General features: G+C 36.0%; 1 protein-coding gene across 1 annotated transcript in view; it reads left to right on the forward strand.

Annotated features, from left to right (window-relative positions):
* LOC106478370 (peroxisomal trans-2-enoyl-CoA reductase-like) overlaps positions 1-20,379 on the forward strand; it is a gene marked incomplete at its 5' end in the record, with an annotated part of 32,628 nt that overhangs the window by 4,366 nt on the left and 7,883 nt on the right. The window contains 5 exons of the mRNA XM_022381965.1: positions 108-174; positions 2,105-2,238; positions 4,137-4,302; positions 15,281-15,362; positions 16,391-16,487. Of these exons, the coding sequence (XP_022237673.1) occupies positions 108-174; positions 2,105-2,238; positions 4,137-4,302; positions 15,281-15,362; positions 16,391-16,487 (546 nt within the window). The remainder of the gene's footprint in view (positions 1-107; positions 175-2,104; positions 2,239-4,136; positions 4,303-15,280; positions 15,363-16,390; positions 16,488-20,379) is intronic.

Below are 20,379 nucleotides of genomic sequence, written 5' to 3' on the forward strand. Positions count from 1 at the left end.
ATATATATATATATATATATTACTTTAAATGCTATTTTTTATCATTCCTTAGTATGGCCATTAAAGCTGTACAGAGTGTCTTTAGAAAAGGTCTTTTTTCTGACAAGGTGGCAGTTGTCACTGGAGGAGCAACTGGAATAGGTCATGCAGTGACTCAAGAATTACTTTATTTAGGTAAAGTTATTTTCTATATATTTCTTTGGTGTTCCTGTATCACACAAATGCTTGTTAACTGTGTAAAATGAGGATTGTCTAGATGATAGAATGCTGTTTGATTTGACTATTCTGTCATTCATTCAAATATTAATATTGCAAAAATGTAACTAAAGTAAAGTGAAATAACATAGGTTGAGGTAAGTATAAGTGATTTTTTTTTGGCTTTAAAAAAAAACTTGAATGATTTGTTGAGTTGTGGGAATAAGTGGAAAATGAATTTTAATTATGAGTGCATGGTAATATGTGTGGGATATCACAATTTGAAATGTGAGTATAATTTTGGTGGAAATAACCTTAATAGCATTATGGAAGAAAATCATTTGGTGTTTTGTTTCATCAGTTTAAGCCATCCAAGCAATGCTAGTGGCAGGACAAATAGGATCTGGTTGTATATAGAAATATTAGGTACAAGTGTAGAGAGGTTGTAGTGTCATTATATATGTATTGATTAGGCCACATTTGGAGTATTGTGTTCAGTCTTGGACTTCTTACCTTAGAGAGGCCATTGAATTGTTGAAAAGGGTTCAGGTTGATTGGTTAGTTGTTTGGCATTTTTTTGGTGCATAGCAACTTGGCTATCTGCACCAAACAACCAGTAAAAATCTTATAAAAGTAAAATTCAATAAAATGTAAAACTGGATCAAGTTAAAACTAAACCATGTGCAAAAAATCTGATAAAAAAACTCAAATAGAATTAAAAAGGCCAATGGTCATAAAAATTTAAAAATTCAATCAAGTTGGACAGTATCACCATTGCCACCTGCCCAATGTCAGGGCTAAATGCTTAGGAAACAAGTGTCTAAAATGTTGTCGTCAATCAGAGTTGTAATGATGGCACGACAGTAAAGAAAAGTGTTCAGAGGATAATATCTGGGGTGGAAAAGTTGTCATTGAGAATAGGTTAAGATCTGTGAACTTGTTTTTTCTTGTAAAACAAAGAGTTGGAGGCGATCTGACTGGGGTGTTTAAGATTGTTACAGGAATTAATAATGTTAATGCCTCATATTATCATCATATTTAATAGTGAGAATGGTAGGGCCATAGGACACAACTATAAATTTTGGCAGGGTAGGAGTTATCTTCAGGCATGGCCTGGTGGTTTGGGTGCCTGACTTGCAATCTGTGGTCACGAGTTCAAATTTCTGTTACAAAACGTGATCATCCTATATGGATGCTGACTGGACCAGCCACCCAGGTGTAAAATTCTTGGTTTACAAAAATACTGGCCAACCATAAACTGGTTAGGGTTAAGATCATAACAGGAAATAAATGAGTAATCTTCAGCTAAGACAACTTTATTTTTCTAATAGGTTGGTTGGCCTTTGGAACAGATTGCCTTCAATTATGGTAGATCCAATTAATCTGTAGGACTTTAAGGGAATTATGTCCTAAGTTGATCCAATATCATTAAGTATGATGGATATCCCTAGCCTAAAAATATCATTATGATCTGATCGAATATTCTGTTCCAGAAAAGTGATCAGTTTTTGATGGCATCACACTGCCTATGAAATGCCAGACAATGTCAAAATGTAGTTCTCATATATGCCATTCCACCATAACTTTATATTGTCTGTGATTGTTATGCGATTTGCTAACCTGCATATTGAAAATCGTTTTATTATAATGTATTCATCCCTCTGTAATCTTTACCAAGGTCATATCTCCATTTCAACACTTGCCACGGAAAAACCTGTCAGGTAATTCACTAGTATGTGAAGTTCATTATCATTTAGACTGTATGTCATGCACTTTAAAATAAAAGAAACTAAACTGGATAAGTCACAGATTTTGATAATTTTTTCTTATATGAATTACAATAAGTTGTTTTGTAACTAATACAGTAATATTATTACATTAAGTTATGCTTGTACTTACATATTTACAGGCTGTAATGTTGTTATTGCATCACGAAAAGAAGAACAGCTAAAACAAGCTGTGACAGAATTGAAGGGGGAAATAGAGGAAACGTCACCACCTCGACTAATGCATGTTCCATGCAACATCAGGCAAGAACTTCAGGTTAGTTTAGTTTTGTTTGACAGTAGAAATATTTTTTGGAAGAAGTTATTATGAAAACATAAATTTTACAAATAACATTGTGATACTGACTTAATGAACAAGTCAGGTTTTTGTTAGAGAAGTTTTATTCGTAAATATAAATCCAAATTATTATTACCTGTAAACTAAAACTGATTAAATGCAGTAGTAGCTAACACAAGTGGAAATACTGTTATCCTTTAATTTTAAAATAATTTCATTATAATGTGCACATTTTTTTATTTGGGTACAGCTTATATTATTAACATTTCATTTGGGCATTGCTTCATTTTTAACTTTTCTTTGTGCTTTGTGCCATAAAATGCCAAACAAACAACCACTGTGAAAAGGAAAAACATTAAGAGATATTAGTGTCAACCCCTGATCCCGAAAGTATTCAGTAACATAATACAGTTATACCAAAAATGTAAATAACATTTCATACAAGTCTTCACTACTTTCACTTTACCGAATCACCAATTAGGTAAAAATCTAAATAGAAGTAAAAAGCTAAAAATACAATCAAGTTGGACAGTGTTACCATTGCCAATGACACTGTCCAATGTCAGGGGTAAACCCTTTTTCATAATGGAAATACTTAAAACCAACTTGCATGAAACATAGCACAAACTTAATAAATAGTACCTAGGTTCAGTCAAAAATATCCATGTAATTTGATTTTTTTTGTTGTTGTGAGACACTTGAAAAAAGGAACTTCCTTTTGTCTTATAATTTTTGTAAAATAGTTTACATATGCAGTCAATTTCAAATTCATTGAGTTTTATTAGCATATTTCTTTTGGCAGTTGGAGTAGTCATCATTCTCAGACATATATATATATATATATGTTGTAAAATCATCTTATAAACCGATAAAGATTTATTAGTGACCTCAGACCTGACATTTGTCAGGTCAGACTAGGTAAACAGTATTGTTGTTAACATGAGTCTGGATTGAAATTCATTTATATCTAGTAAGTATACTTTGTTTTCAGTAAAGTGTGTTACTTTATTTATGTGCATTGTTTGTAGTATTCAAAGATAAGGATTTGAGTCACCGGAAATTATGCCGTCACTACTGTTTTCTCTAAACCTTGTATAGCTTACCTGATATCATGTCATAGAAGAAATTGCTACAACTTTCAAACAAACATAATTTAACATAAATGTATTTTGAGGAGTGTAAAGAACATCTAAAGATTCTATTAAAAAATTCCCAGATCTGTGGTTTGTACTTCTTAGGTTTTCTAAACTTTACACAAGAATTCCATTTTGTCTTTCAAAGAGCTACATATAACCACTTTATTCACTTTACACTGGTGCAGATGGTTTATAATATGCTCTATGTATTGTTATTTGAACTTTGCCTGTAGCTAGTTTCAAAGCTCTTCTTCATAAATAGTTTTTTCCCTTCTTTATGACCTCACTGAACAGAGGCTTTTAATGTTAAATTCTGAGACAGAGAAGGAAAAAAGACTTGGTTAGTCGTGTTGCTAAAGAATGATAGTTTCTTAGTACATAAAGACCTGTGCTTTGAGATGGGCAGAAAAAGTTTCAAAAAAACTAGTTAGTGTACTGTTATTTACTGGTAAGACTCCTTGGAGTTCAATAGAAATGCAAGTTTGAACATTTTTCTTTGTGAATTACACTTGGTAAGTGTGACAGAATGACTAAACAGTTGTTGAAGTATAATAAGAATTATTATTTTTACATAGATTTTGAAATTTGATATGCTGGAATGCACTGAACACCCAAATAGTGTTCATTGGTTGTAACACGGTTAAGAGCTCTCTATTTTTTGATATCATTATGTCTTCTGGAATTTTTGTTGTTGTTTTATGTTAAATCTTGTTTTCTAGATATCTGTTTTTTTCTTTATAGGTAAAGCATTTATTTGAGGAAACATTAAAGCAGTATGGAAAACTGGACTACTTGGTTAATAATGGAGGTGGACAATTTCTTTGTCAAGCTGCTGACATTAGTAAAAAAGGCTGGAATGCTGTTATAGAAACCAACCTGACTGGAATATTTTTAATGTGTCAAGAAGGTGGATTGTATTATATAATATTTGAAGTAATTTTAAAGCTATGTTATGATTCACACACACATTTTCTTATATTAAAGAAATTTACTCCAGTGAGTAAATTCTTAAAATCCATCATTTTGTATAAATACTTCATTTCTTGTACTCTATGTATCTTGTTGAATTTGGACCTGCTTCTCTAGTTTCTCTTTCTTCACTTTTATTCAAAAAAACTTTACAACCTCTTTACAAGGTTAACCTTGATGTTCGAGTGGTGGAAATATCCTTCTCGGACAGGTTTCATTTAAAGTTGCATTCTTGTTCTCATTCCCTTAATCTAACAGTGCCAAAGCTTGTTTTAATCAATACCTTAGTGGATTTACAGTCATGTACTTCTGCATCTACATGGTTAATCAAAACAACAGATTTGTCTTGGTGATTGTAATGCTGAAAGAAATAGTGTGACTAAGATAATTTTTTTTATATACACTGATGTAGAGATCAAACACAACTAGTTTTGAACTCAAACAAGACATTGTGTTTGTGATGGTAGCTGGTAAGTTAAATATAATTCTACATACTTCATCACTGCCATACTGGCAATTTACCGAAGTTTGAGATGGGAGGGGATGGCTGAGATATTGACACAAGAATGTTCTTGCCAACTCTGTAGTAATCTTCAGATCCCAACCAAATCCTTTGGCATACATTGTGTGCATGTGTGTGTAAGTGTTCTTTTTTTTGGTTGCTTCTTGAATTGGCCTTACTATTAGAGCAGCATGTCTTTTTGGCTAATTCTTCATATCTTTCCATTTTCATAGTTTATCAGCTGACTACCTCTATACTGTGGAGCACAATTATCACTTCTCAATTTAGCATTCACTTGTTCAGGCATGCAATTAATTTTCATTAATCACACAGTGATTGTTACTTAACTTTTGATAACTCTATTTTCTGTTATTTTCATCTTGTTGAAAGTTGTTAATCCCCCCCTCCCCCCCATTATAAACTTGCAGTATAATGTCACTACTACTGCTTCTGGTATGGATCCTAAGGATTCTGATCCTGTGAGATATAATACTACTGTAGCATTGGGCTCTATTCTTACTGCTGAGGAGATTTTGGCCTTAGTGCATTGGGAATTGGAGTCTTACATGTGGCTTGTGGTGTCTCCTGAGCCAAGGACTGACCTTCTGTTCCAGAGCATGACTATTTTGACAGCCTTTTTCCTCCTCCTCAAGTGTTCTAGTAATTTTGCTCACATCTGCATACTCCCCTTCTGGATGCTTTTGTCATAAATCTCAATACTAAACTTCCTCAGCTCTTGCTGTGGATGCATTTAATCACAATTGGTTCAATCTTTATCTGTTTGCCTTCCCTCCTATCTGTCTTGCCCCCAGATACTTTCATTTATTCAAATCACTCCATGTTGGGGCATTATAATTGTTCTCTTCTGGCTAGCCCAACTGTGGTTTCAACTCTTGAGCCTTTTTCCAGTCATCTCCTCTCCTTCTGTTTCCTCTCTCCCAATTACTTCTCTGGCAACCTCATTCCTCCCTCCCTCATCTAGTGATATCCACACTCCGTCTTCATATGCAAATTTTGTCTGGTTTCTTACAATGCATTCCAGACTCTCTTTGTGTGTAACCTTAGTTATTCCTCATTTTTTTTTGCCAACGTACATGGCATATTTTCCATCATTGTTCTTCACATTGTGAATTCTCATCTTCTAAATCTACTGTTCCCCACTTTTCTGACTTTTTCACTTAGCTCTTTGACAATAGTTTGTCCGTTTCTACCATTGTGGGCTATAAGGCAGCACTGTCCAATAATTTTTTGTTTTTCCCATTTTTGTTGTATCTCCTCCTCTCCTGTTATGGTCCTTTTCCTTTCTTTGTCCTACCTGACCTGAAATATCATTGTTGTCCTTTATGCCCTTATCTTACCTTCCTTTGAACCTTTAGACTCTTGTTCATTGTAACATATTTTCCTTAAGACATATTTTTTTACTACATTTTGAATGCAAATGTTGTAAATCAGATGTGTCTGTTGTTGATGTTTTCCAAATTCTTTATCATCATTTCTATGTTCCCCTTTATCCCAACCATGCTTTTTTCCTATTAATGTCTGTGGCACAGGAAGGAAACAGCACATTCACCAATATTTCTCTTCCATCCATTGCTCATCTTTAATTTAGGTCCAGTCCTGATCTTCTTTTTTTTTCTCGTGCAGGACCTTAGTTGCTTTGTGGCCCATACTGTTTTTTTCCATAGTTCTCATTCCTGGGTCCTCTTCCACCAAGGATCTCTCTCTCTCTCTCTCTCTAGTTATTGTTACTGGTAGGCTCCATCAACTCATCTGTCTGACTTATACTTTATTGAACAAGGATTCTTATTGCATATTTCAAGTTTTCTGTAATATAATTCATCATTTCTTTTTTTGGCTGCTCAATTCCATTGTCCCTTGGAGGAGATCGTGCTGGTTGGCATGTGGACTACACCTCACACTTGTGTTGCACATTATTTTCATATCTGACCGTATCTTCTTCATCTGGATATTCATTGCCACTTTCTCTACCCTATACCAGCTTTTAATGTGTAAGTTCTCTTTTTATATTTCTTACCTTTACGTTGGCCTATTTCTACATCTCTGGATCTGCTCAGTGGCAAGTGTTGCTTGTTAGGGTATACACAACATAAAATCTGCACCATGCAAACTTTAAGGTTTGTAATGCCCACTGATGAGTTGGGGCATTCCACAAGATGACTTGAGGGTTTCTCACAGCATACTGCATTATAAATAAGGTCTATTTGAGACCATATCAACCCATATACTACCATGAGTAAAACAGTGTCAAAATTGCTGCCCATCTCTCTGGTTCTAGTTTAACAAATCAAGATTGGCCTACTTTCGAAAATGGGGGTTTTGTGGTCACCCATTGTACAGTCTTAAGGTGTTGAGTTCCTCCAAACTTCTCATTGCATTCTCTCCCCTCTTCTAGTAGAGTATGGGAGTTCTTGCCACATACCAGTTCCTAGCTGTTGGGGTGGTGGACTGTTGAGGCTTCTTACTGGGTGTGACCACTTCCACTCAGTAGAGTGATGGTGTTCTGTTGGTGTATACTCTCCTCCTACCATGGACTGGAAAATATCACCTGGATGAATCTGCCATATGCAGTTTACCCCTCCAGCTGGCTTTTCCCCATCCCATTGCCACCTTGTTGTCAGTTCCTGGGTGGTCTGGTGTTGGATAGGAGCAGGACCAGCCAACATAAGCACTCACACATGTAGTTGGTAGGGACACTCCTACTGTGATATGGACAGAAAACTCCTGACAATGCCTGATTTTGGACTGGAGTTGACCCACCACATTTGCATTTCTCCAAATGTTGGGTTCCCAGTTGGCCTGGCTTGATTGTGTACCGGCACTGCAGACAGTTGGGACCCTTCTCCTACTGTGGACCAGAAGACCCACACCTGATGCCACTTGGTTTTGTACTGGAGCTGACCCATTGGGTATGGTCTAGCATGTCCATTTCCTCTATTGGACTTGCTTCCTTTCTGCTTGGCAACACATATCTTTAAGTGGGGAAGTGTATACCCTGGTGCAGATGAAGTGCAGTCTTCCACAGGCATGACTTTCAATTTTCATGGTTCAGGGTGTCATGGGCACCTTCCAAAGGGGCTTATGTAGGTTAAATTTGCACTGGTCCCTCCACCATTTCAATGTGAGATTCTGGCTACTATGTGAGAAGCGGTAAGGTATTGTTTTGGAAGTTAACATTTTCCAACATTGAAAATGTATTTCCGATAGATACCTCCTCTCACACTTCCCATTCAACCTACTTACTTCTGGTGCATCTTTTCTTGCCTAATCCCCATACTAATGATTGTGCTCTATAGTATAGAGATAATCAGCTATGCTAGGAGGATGTGTCACACTCCATGTAGCTATACCATGTGAGATTAGGTGGGAGCCTTAGGCTAGTGGTGAGAAAAATTTGCGGGCAGCACGATTGAAAGAAAGCTATAAAGTGAGGGAGGTAAGTGTCTGTTGGAAATATATTTTTGGCATTGGAAAATGTTAACATTTAGACCTGGACAGATTACTGTGGTCATTTAAGGTTCTATGTTGTTATCTTTCTCCCTTCCACTCATAAAAAAATATATTATTATTCTTTTATTGTTAATTAAATGAAATCCCTAGCATCACTTGCACTTATGCTTTACCACTTTTACTTGTTAGGTTTATAGATATCTTTTTATAAGTTGCAAGGTTATCTCTAGGTTATATCATCAAGTGTCTTTGGAAGTTCACTTTTTTCCCTATGTGGAAGACACTGTTAAGGCCGACACGTAAATTTATCTAAGTATGTTCACTCTTATGGAGACACCTTGATTGATGTGTCTAAAGTAGTTACTTTTTTTTATTGAATTGCTGGTGCTTTTAATTCCTGAATTATTTTATGTGCCCTTCAGTGTCGCTTTGGGATAAACTTTCCTCTTTTTCCTGCAATTTCTTCCTTCTTTTTTCCATGTGCAGAGGGAAGCATCTGACTTTCCTGTAAAGATTCATATGTTTCTCTTTTATGAACCATAATTGTTCACAGTAAAAAGACATTTTGCTCTGATATACAGTTTTTTATTTAAAGTAATAATATCTGCAAATCTTTTTTTTTTCCTGTTGAGGTGAAAATTAGTGTAAATCTGGATGTGTGTTTATTAATTTGAACATATGACTGAAGTGATACATGTCAGTGTATTTTCTGTAGTTAAACAACATTTGAAGGAAATTCTGTATGATAAACACGTTTTTGTATATATGATATTATTCTACTATTTACACATAACAACATTAATTAGATATACTGTAGGACAAGTTCATATTTAGTTTTGCCCTAAGCACATATCTTACTCTGATCAGAAGTTACTATTATTAATATTAAAATAAAATGCAGAATTTTTAGATTTTTTTAAATTAAGAATAAAAATCCAGTTTGAAGATGTAAAACAGTTATAAACCACTGATAGAGAATTAAATTGATGCTCTTAATTCACTGGAAGTTTGAAGGCTATCAACATTATTGAGAAAGAGAAAAATGTTGAGAGAATTATTATTATTTCAAGTGTATGATGAGTGGAATTACTACATCAGGTATTTCTACAGGAATAAACATATATTCTGATATGGTACTTACCTCCTCTCATAAGATTAGCTATTCTCATTCAGTGCTGCCCTTTATATGCAAACTTTTTCTTTGCACATGCTACAAGTCTTCCACTCCCCTCCCCCAATTGCAAGATTCCAACATGTCTCTCTTGCAAATCATCATACATTACCTCCTCACCAATAAGAGCATGACATGCTCTCATGATTCCCTCTACACTAATCTACCAATTTTGATTGTTTAATGCTTTATGTTCGACTTTCTTTCCTCTCGAAGTAGTTACTTTTTCAATTAATTTGCTTTCATTCAGCATGTTTCTTCTATTATTATTTATCAATTAATTCTAGTTTCCTTATTTTCTGCACTCGAATTTGGTGAACCTTTCTATGCAATGAATTCCAAAGTTAACATTACCATTTCAGGGGTTACACCAGTAACCAGTTTTTTTTTTTCCCATTCAGCCTTGGGTGTGGGCAACCTGACAGTGGATTAAACATGCATTTATATGCTGGGAGATTGAACATTGCATGGGACAACCTTTGTCCCTGGATATTGCCCAGGCACCTCCAGAACAGGTTGATGAGGACTTGTATAATCATTTTCCACCTCCAGATTTTGCTGTTCATTCCCAACCTGATGAGTCTATTAGGCCAAATGCAGTCTTTCCACTCTTTCTTATGCATCTTGTCCTTTGTTATTGCATGAACAATCTTCCCAATCCTTTTTGGTTTACCCTTTGTCCCCTGATACTTGGATTCATGCTGATCACTTTGCCTCACAATTAAGTGAAGGAATTAGCATGCCACACCCCCCATGGACTTAAGATCAGTTTGCACTTTCCTACGATCATGCTGACTATCCATTTTTAGATCGGCAGTTGTTAGGTTCATTATTGCCTATTATGGTATCTTTCTTCCATACACCGCCTATCTGAGGCTCTCCAAAGAAATCCTGAGGGGTTTGGTTTTCTGGAGATACCTTTTCCTTCCCCTCCTCAAATATTGCCTTCAACTCTGGTGTTACATACATGGTTTTGTTGTTGGGACTTTATAGGTCATGATGCTGTATTGGCTCGGGTCCATTTACCCTTGACATATTGTAGGGATTTACGTATGGGCCTCATTTATGAGGAGTTACATTTTTGATACGGTCCCAGAAACTCTAGAGCCTCGGGTGACATCAGTCCAACAACAATCCACCCTTACAAATATTGTAGCCCGTTTGTCTCAGTCAGAGCCTCATATGCCTCCAATTACTGTTTCCCGTCCTTCCCCTTCCCAGCACTTACTAGTTCTTTCTACTTGATGTACTTTTTCTTGTTGCCTTCCTCGATGATGCACCCCCTGTTGCCACCAGTACCAGTGACTATCCAGTATGTTCAGGTCTAGTGGGAGCTCGGCTGTTTGAGTTTCTTCATTGCCGGCTTCCTTCTTTGGCAATTGATGGGTGCTTCAGGTACTGTCAGAAGGATGTGTTATCCAGTTTCTTTCCCCACCTTCCATCTCTCCTACTACCCATTTCCTTTTCTCCTCCTTGAGATCCCATGATCAGCCAGCAGCTGTCAGAAGTGGTTTGGGAATTACTCGTGCAGCAGGCCATCGAATCTGATCCCCATCCTTCCTGGGGATTTTATTCACACCTTTTCATTATCCCAAAGAAGACAGGAAATTGGTGGCTGGTAATCAATTTATCTTGCCTCAACTGCTTCATTTCACTCCCCTGGTTCACCATATAGTCTTTTCTCACCCCAAGATTGGCATTTTCTCCAGGATTGTGGATGACCAAAATGGATGTCTCTAATGCTTACCTACATATACCGATATCACCTCCGTCTTATCCTTACCTCCAGTTTCTCCATCTTGGGCCCTTGCTTTCAGACTTGCCATTGCACCTTTTGTATTTTGCCGAGTAGTCCGAGCTTTTCCTCGACAACTCCATACTCTGGGACTGGATTTCATTATTGTATGGGTGATTGGCCAATTCATGTTTGGAATGAGGCAGAAGAAGCCAATCATACTAGGCAGCTTCTTTCTGTGGTGGCTCAGGTGGGCTGGTTGATCAAACTGGAGAAGTCCTTCCTCAGACCCACTCAATATCTTGTCCATTTGGGGGGTCTTTTTCAACACTTATGTCAGTCGGGTCCAATTTCTCCTTTACAACATTGTTCTATGAAACTGTTGGTTTGCAATGCCCTCTTGGCTTAGTCACTTACTGCTTGTGAGGTTATATTGCTTTTGAGAATGTGATCATCAATGACATCCCTGGGCCCCCTCGGTCAGCCTCATATGAGATCCCTTCAGTGGGCACTTCACAATCGATGGAACCTTGCTTGGGATCCTCTTTCCACCCTATTTCCCTTCCATTTTCCCTGCAAGATGATCTGCTTTGGTGGTTAGACAAAGCCCATATGACAGTGGATGTATCACCTCCTCCCCACATCCAGATCTACATCTTTTCATGGATGCATCCCTTCAGGAATGGGGTCATGGGTCAATCACCAGAAGGCTTTGGGGCCATTGGACTGCAGAGGAAAACACTTTGCATATCAATGTTCTTGAACTTCTAGCCATACGTCGAGCATTGCATCAATTCCTTCTTTTCACCCGACACTGTCTGGTGATGGTTCATTCAGACAATTCTATGGTGGTGGCACATATCAACCACCAAGGGGGCACCTGGTCCAGAGATCTCTGTTTTCTTATACTGGATCCATGCACCTCACATTCATCTCATTGTGTGTCATGTGCCGGTTTATTTCAATGTGGTCATGGATCATCTTTCATGTCCCTACAAGATATATCCCACAGTGTGGCCATTAGGTCCACTCATTTTCAGGGATCTTTGCTATTGGTGGAGTTCTCCCCATGTGTATGCCTTTGCTATGGGTCTCAACAACAAGTTACCTCACTTTTGGTTGCCTGTACCTCATCCCCATGCTCTGGTAGTTGATGCCTTCAGCCAGGATTAGTCACACAAGTATCTTTATGTGTACCCACCCATCTGATTATTTCATTGAGTGATTTCTCTCATCCACTCTACTCTTTGTTGTGTTCTCCTGATTGCTCATTATTGGCCAGCTTAGCCTTGGTTTTGATGGTTATAGTGACTGCTCCTCTCCCCTTCTGTTTCTTTTCCACTTTCTTCCTACCTCCTTTGTCAACCTCAGTCAAATGTCCTACATTCCACCCTTCGTGTCTGGCTTTTGTGAGAAGATAGAGTTGCTTCCTTATTAGCTGGTTCCATCTGTCTATCTTTCATGGAGGTGCAATGCAAGTGGAAGGTATTCCATAATTGGTCTACAACTAGGGGGTTTCCTGCTAATTGGCCAACTATGGCAGAATTTGACTGTAGGTCTTCGGTCTCCTTGCTTTTGGGATGTTGGGTGACCTTATCTCATACCTTTCATTTTTCCTGATATTGTAGTTTTTATTTCCCCTGTCTTTACCATGCTCATGTGTTCCTTCTGGATACATCACCCTCCCAGGTGACCTACCCTTCTGTATTGGGATATTAATGTGGTCCTCCATTCCTTTACTTTATCTTCATTTGAACCACTTTCCTTGTGTTCCATGTTTCATCATTCTCTTCTCTTATCCTGTGGACGTCAATGGTCAAATTTGTTTGGCATTGACGTTTCACATACCCTTTATCACACTACTTATCTTCTCCTTTATCCAGATCGTTCCTTTCTCCCAAAGACCTCTGCAGCTTGGGAGGGTGCTTTCTCCTTTTCTTCTATTTCCCATCTTTACCCTCAACCAGACCCACATAGGTTTCTGTGCCCAGTCAGGGCACTTCATTGTTATACTGCTTCCTTCTGGGGTACATGTTCCCAAGTCTTTATCCCCTGACAATCTTCCTTCCTTTATGATATTTTTCCTTTTACCCTTACCAATTGGGTTATGTTTTGGTTCAATTGGCCTATTTCTCCCAACCTTCTTTCTCCTGGAATTTGTTCCAGGTGTCTTCCCATCAGATCCAACACCTCACTTTTTCCCTTGATTCTTGTCTTAATCGTCCAATGGAGGAGATTCTGCAGTCTGATATATGGACCACACCCAATACATTCATCTCCCACTATCTTCATCATATTGTGATTTCCCCTTCATCTGGGTTTTGTCTACTGTCTTGTGGCTTTTTTTTAGACTTTGGTGAGACACCAACTGGTAAGTTTTTTTATTCATACTTTCTTTTCAGGGGCCTTTCTCTATTTCTTTATGCCATGGATTCCACTCTGTGGTGAGTGGTGCCTGACCAGGTATTCTTTAACTCGAAATCTACAATGTCCAGCCATGTTGACTCACAATTTATCTCCCATGGCTTCACAAGATCACTTGTTGGTGCATGACCTTATGATATTTTGCTTCATAAACATGCCTGTACTAGACAGTACCACCAATGGACTGCATGGGTAAAGCAGAAGGGGGATTACTGCCAATCCCTGCCATGCCTTATATTGAATAAATCAGTATGGTCTGTTTTTTAAAATAAGGATTTGTGGTAACCAGTTGCATTGTCTCAGGTGATGATGATCGTCTGGACTCTCCACTGCATTGTTACCCTCCTTTCTGAGTTCTTACCAATTTCCAGTTCCAAGCTGCTGGAGTAGTTGACCATGGAGGCACCCTGCTGAATGGGTTCCACACAATAACCATTCAGCTACAGAGTAGGGTGGTGGTGTTCTGCAGAAGTAGATGACAAGATATCCTCCTATTTGTGATAACCAATGGCAACATAGTGAAATGACAAAATACAATTCACCAATTGGGAGCCCTCATCCTACACCCTTGTGGATGTTAATTTAAAGTGAACCAATCAACATAAGTTCTCACACAGGTTTCGGGTTGTCTGTCTTCCTCTTGATATCTTCCATCTGTGTTGTGGGTCACAGCGGTGGTACATGGGATTGTTCCAGTTCTGTCCTTGGATATCCCTTGTCCTCTCTTCTTACGAGGATGTTACTGCCAGTTGGATTGTTCAGGCCTGTTTTATGGTTGGGGGAGTTGATTGCATGCAGTAAACATCCTTTTGATACCAGATGTCAACTTCCCGGATCAATAGCTCAGAGCTAATCCTCGTGTCATAGCTGGGAATCAGAGTAGTTCTCAATCCCTCGGTTCTTGGGATTGAGATGAAGATGGTATGATCCTCATCCTACCTTTGTGTGGATGTCGGGCAGGTTTTGGATGTAGTTGACTTACCAAGTACGGTCTGCCGTGCACTAGCCACTATACACCTAGAGGTGCATCCCTTGTTTACCCAGATTTCTCATTGTGTAATTGAGTAACAGTATATTTCTATGGTTAGGATCACTTTCCTGCCAAATTCTCTCTCACTTGGATGTGCTCCTCTCATTTACCACCTTTATATCTTGCACATTCCACAGTTGGGCAAAGAGTATACCTGGCTCATAAGTGGTGCAGTTCCCCTTTTCTGATCTGAATTTTTAATTTCCAGGGGTCTTCTTTGGACGTTTTTTGGGGATACTGCCATCTTCTAGCTAATCTTGTGAGTGGAGGTAAGTATCGTATTGGAAGTTAGAATTATAGTGATAGTTTGGTTGAGGAGGTGGTATATGATGATTTGCATGAGAGACATGTTAGAATCTTGCACTTCCAATAAGGCTTGTAGCATGCATAAAAAAAGTTTGCATATAGAGGGCAGCACCAAATGAGAATAGCTAATCTTATGATTGGAGGTAAGTACCTATCAGAAATACATTTTCACTATAGGAAAATTATAACTTCCTATTTTGGTGAAATTATAGTTTATATTACATTATCTAGAAATTACATAAAATAGGTGTCATAATTTCGTATGTCTTTTCTGTCACAGCACATAAACAGTGGATGGGTGAGCATGGTGGGGTTATTGTTAACATGTTAATGGACATGGACCGAGGTGTTCCTATGATGGCGTAAGTTGTTAAAAATACTACATCAAATAGTATACTGTTCATATATATACATATGTATTTATGAAACATTTCTATTTTTACATACAGTAGGGAAAATCTGTTTTACAAGTCAGTGTCACCCCAAAATTCCCTAATTTATAATTCATAAAAAAGGACCCACAAATGTAAAATAACATTAGTGTCTAAACTTGTAGTCTAAAGATAAAATAATCTGAACATGTATGTGATTTTTTGTACTTTATATGAATACAAATTCTTCACACACATACACCATGAACAGTTCATAATTCAGTGAATTAATTAATACAATAAAATAACAAAAAGAAACATTGTTTTGCATGTAAACCATGCAAAACACTGATTTTGATCTAGTAGTTTTACTTTTACATCTTCCTTTAAATGAAAACAACTTCTTGAGAAAGAAAGCTACTGTTTACATGCATTATTTATACAAATACATAAACAAGTTAACTTTTTAATTAGTTGAATAAAGTTGCTTACTAAATGAACTGGTTTTGCCATGTTTCAGTGTTGGGTAATGAGAGAGTATCAATTAAATTTGTTCTGAAACATGAAGTGAAAAATTAAAAGAGTAACCACTTATATAAAACGTATGAGGGAGAACATTATTAGCAACATATAAAAAATGGTACACATCCCAATATGCAAATAGAAAATGAATAAGCTGGAATTTTGTAATAAATAACTTTCACATATATACTGTACATAAATACCCATACAAATGACCAGCAAATGGTTGTTTGAGTTTGAAAACTGTTGTAAACATTGCTTTACACATACATAAAATATGTAATAATGATACAGCCATAACCAGTGTGCATAATGCTTCTGAAACACAAATGTAGAGTAACAGTGTGGATATATTTCATATTGTATTCAATCTTCTGCATTGTTTTCACATGCTATAGTTTGAATACAGTATTTAAGCTACAAGAAGCTTTTTAGCCTACTTTAAAAGTTTGTTTTCACAAATTTGATGTTGACCAGAAATGCATTCCTCTTTGTAGCCATTCAGGAGCAGCACGTGCAGGTGTGGAAAACCTCACAAAATCTTTTGCAGTAGAATGGGCACATCATGGCATCAGAGTTAATGCTGTAGCACCAGTAAGTTAATCAATATAAAAATTAAGTTGGATGTACTTGTATTGTATTACTCAAATATAAATATATGATTGATAATTATGTAACTTCTTGATAATTTGTGCATAAAGTTTAGAAATACAAGAGTTATTCCATTATTAATTCTTTGAACTATCCTTTAATTACAGTTGTTAGATTTTAAACTTATTTTCAGGTATGAAGCAGTTTAATTGTCTTGAGGAAAAAAAATGTAGTTATGAAATAATGAGAGTAAAATTTTTTAATGTATGTTACTTATTATTTAATTTCTGTAGTGCATATTGGTGTATAAATGACCTTATAACACCAAATTTTTTATTTTTCTTTAATTGGACATTCAGTCTTTTGCTTAATAGCTGAAACTCCAACAATTAAGCCCACCAGGGCACTATTCTTTACACTATAGATTTCATTAGGATTTGTTATTTAAGCTATTTGAAGCTTTGTACTATCAGTTACAGTTTGTTTTAGTGGAACACTCCTGAAGCAATTAAAACTACTCGTTACACCAAATTTATTGGAGGATTTGTCGTGATGAGTGGAGCCACAAGTCGCTAACTAGAGGTAATTTACAGTTAGACTAAAGAAATAGTCTCAGGCCAGTGGTGAACACTTGTAATAATATTTATTAAACATTTAACAACTTCTCCAAAAACATAACTTCGTTAAAACAAATTTGATTAAATACTTATATACTGGCATTAAAACACTTTTTAACTAGATACATTTAATACTTTTTATAGTTCTAACACTAGCTGATTAAGAGAGAGAGATTATACTTACAGTAGAGTTGGGTTGCTGGGAGTTTTAGTCACATTTGACATCTTCATTAATCGGCTTTTCTAGGTACTTCAGAACACCGGAAGAACCGATTTTTCAGTCTCTGACATGAGTTTATAAACTAACTTTTGTTGGTATTATCTCGACCCACTAAATAGGACACAGCATCACCCACAAGTAGTCCCGTGTTCCTATTGGATGCTTTAGAGGAATTCCCGGGCTAATCTAAAACCATAACCAGAACTCTCAAGTAATTGGTTGTAGATAAGTGATGTTAGCTGGCCACCTATTTACTTGTACTGCTACACCCATGTTCTATAACTGATATTGCCTCAAAGTGCTGATACTACTCACTAAACCAAACTTTTTCATAGCTTTCCTAATTCTCAGGGGTCGAGGTCAGTAATCCATCAACCTGTCACAAGTACTAGTGTACTCATCTTGATTCTAGGCAACGTTTCTTGCGTAACTAGGCTTCTGACCTTATTTACTAGTTCTCATTCACAACACAGGCATCTTCTTATCACCTCTTTTTTTATATACCCTTGGTTACTTACTTAGACTTAAAGAACTGTTAAAACTTTTAAATTATGTTTTATGCATTTCAACTAATAAAAACCTGAAGCAATTGTAAAATTTCCTCAAATTTTCTAGTTGCTTCAATAGCATGTGTTTGACATATCAAACAGTAAAGCTTATTGTTGAAATAACTAATTACTACCCGTAGTAAACAAAAGTTATATCCAAGTTACAGTTTGAAATAACAAAAGGTAACAAAAAAATAACTATAATTATAGGCACCATCCTTTCTCCCTATTCATCTGTGGATGTAATTGATTGAGGGGAAGAGCTTCTTTAAATTTTCATTCAGTGTACTTGGTAGCTTTAGTAAGGACTTGTACAGTCTGGAGGTTTTATGTCATTTATCCACGATTAGTTGGAAAATGATTTGCAATTGTGCTTCTTTCATTTTGTTGTTTATAAGGAGGGTCAACATGTTCTCCTATCCTTATTTTGGTTTCTCCTATGTATGTATGTATGTATGTATGATAGCAGATGTAATCTGGCAACCAACATTGGAACAAGACACTCATCTTTATATTGCAAACACATTTTTGTAAGAGAGTTAGCTTTATTACATTGTAGGGGTAGTGTACTAAGATTTTGAAAGTTGGTTTTTTTAGGGTTGGACCTGATTGTTGTTTAACTAATTGGCAGTTCAGATTTCCTAATTATAGTTATTTTTTGGGAGATAGTTTCGAAAATTAGAGGTACCATAAAAATAATTTGTGTTATTGTTGGAAAATTGTCTTTTTTCATGTTGAAGGTGCAATGGTGATTTTTGTGAATCATAGTCCTTGAGAAATTGTTTGATGTAAAATGGTGGATATCTGTAGCCCAAAAGGAGTGATTTTACTTGTGAAACCTCTTTTCCTTAACTTTAACTCTCATCATTGCAAATCTTTTGAGCACCTATAATTATTTCAGTTATAATGATTTTTTCAGTCTGTAACTTTACTACTTCATATGTCAAATGCACACTGTATATTGAATTAGAATTTTTTAACACCATTTGAAGCTTTCTGCTGTCAATTACAGTTTGTGTTTTAGTGGAATACTTTTGAAGAAATTGTAAAGCAAAACACTGAATGTCCAATTAAAGAAAAATAGTAAATTTTGGTATTGTCAAGATAATTTATTTCTAGTATTAACCTACCAACTTATTAAAATAAACTTTACTGTAACAAATTCAGAACTCTTCTAAAGTTAAACTGTAAATAAATCAAAATTGATTATTTCTTCATTTCAGCAAATTAGAATGTTTTCATCTGAATGACAGCAGGAAAAGTTGTCATTAATTTCCTACCTCTGATACAAAATTAAAATATTGCATACTGCAAATAAATGTTTATTTATGTGTATGGTGTTTTAAGCAGTATTGTGAACCTATATGTAGCACTGATACTACTAAATTATTCAGCAGATGAGTTGGTGAGGATACTAAAAGTAAATATGAAGCACACAGTCTATCATTTGATTCAACACTTGTCACCGAGTTACACTGGTGCAATACATGGATTTTCAGTCTTTCTACCTAGTTTTGTATGTGTGGATTAATGTTCATAAATTGAGCATTGACTTTTCATTGTGTTATTAACTTCCAATCAGAACTAGCAACCTGTTTATTATAAAACTAGATATCAACCTGGTAATGAGTGTAATTAATGAAATCTACTTTCCTTATATTCTTTCATATAAAGCTAAGAATGCTTTGTTTCATTAGTTGTTATTAGCTTTACTGTTAAAGATATTTCAACCATTTATGTATGACTTGCACTAAATAATGGAATAAGTTTACTTAAGCTTAATTGATATTATAATGTGAGGTTTCAAATAAGGTTGAAAATTACCTAGTTATTCTTGAAGTGATACTGTTATTAGAGGTAATGAAAATCATAATATATTGTATGTAGACTGATTATGTTTAATACATCACCACAAAATCCAGACGTACTGGCACATACCAAAGAAGAAATAGTAATTTATGTATGTTGTTTTATGTTGAGTTTAATGTGTACAGTTGGTTAATAAAAATAAATTGATATAAGCATTTTATGAATCGTGATACGTTTACCTCAATGTTTTTGTTAAATGTATGGTTAGCTATTTAACATAGAAGCCTAAAAATATTTCACTGTTTTCTTACAGTAAAAATAACATTATGAGTTACTACATGCACAGATAGCAGTGGTATAGGTAGAAAAGGATTATAATGTCACATTTAAGATTTTCTTAACATATGCTGTACTTGGTTTGTTTGTTTTTATCAGTCAAAAGCCAGTTTTATTTTATACAGAAAACACTGTGTAGGTTGACAGATGAAAATATAATGTTTTAAGTTATACTTTTAATATTTTGATTGAGATGATAGCTAGAGAGAGTGCATGATGTTAAGGTCAAGAAACTAATATCTAGACATGGGTGTGTCAGTAATTATGAATTAGTTCAGTGGTTTAGAATTCAGTGAAATATTTAATGAGAAGTCAGCAAAGTATTCAGATCAGTGTTAGACATGTATATTCACTTACTTGATCAA

Source organism: Limulus polyphemus, unplaced genomic scaffold (genome assembly GCF_000517525.1).
Source record: "Limulus polyphemus unplaced genomic scaffold, Limulus_polyphemus-2.1.2 Scaffold204, whole genome shotgun sequence".
Taxonomy (NCBI): domain Eukaryota; kingdom Metazoa; phylum Arthropoda; class Merostomata; order Xiphosura; family Limulidae; genus Limulus; species Limulus polyphemus.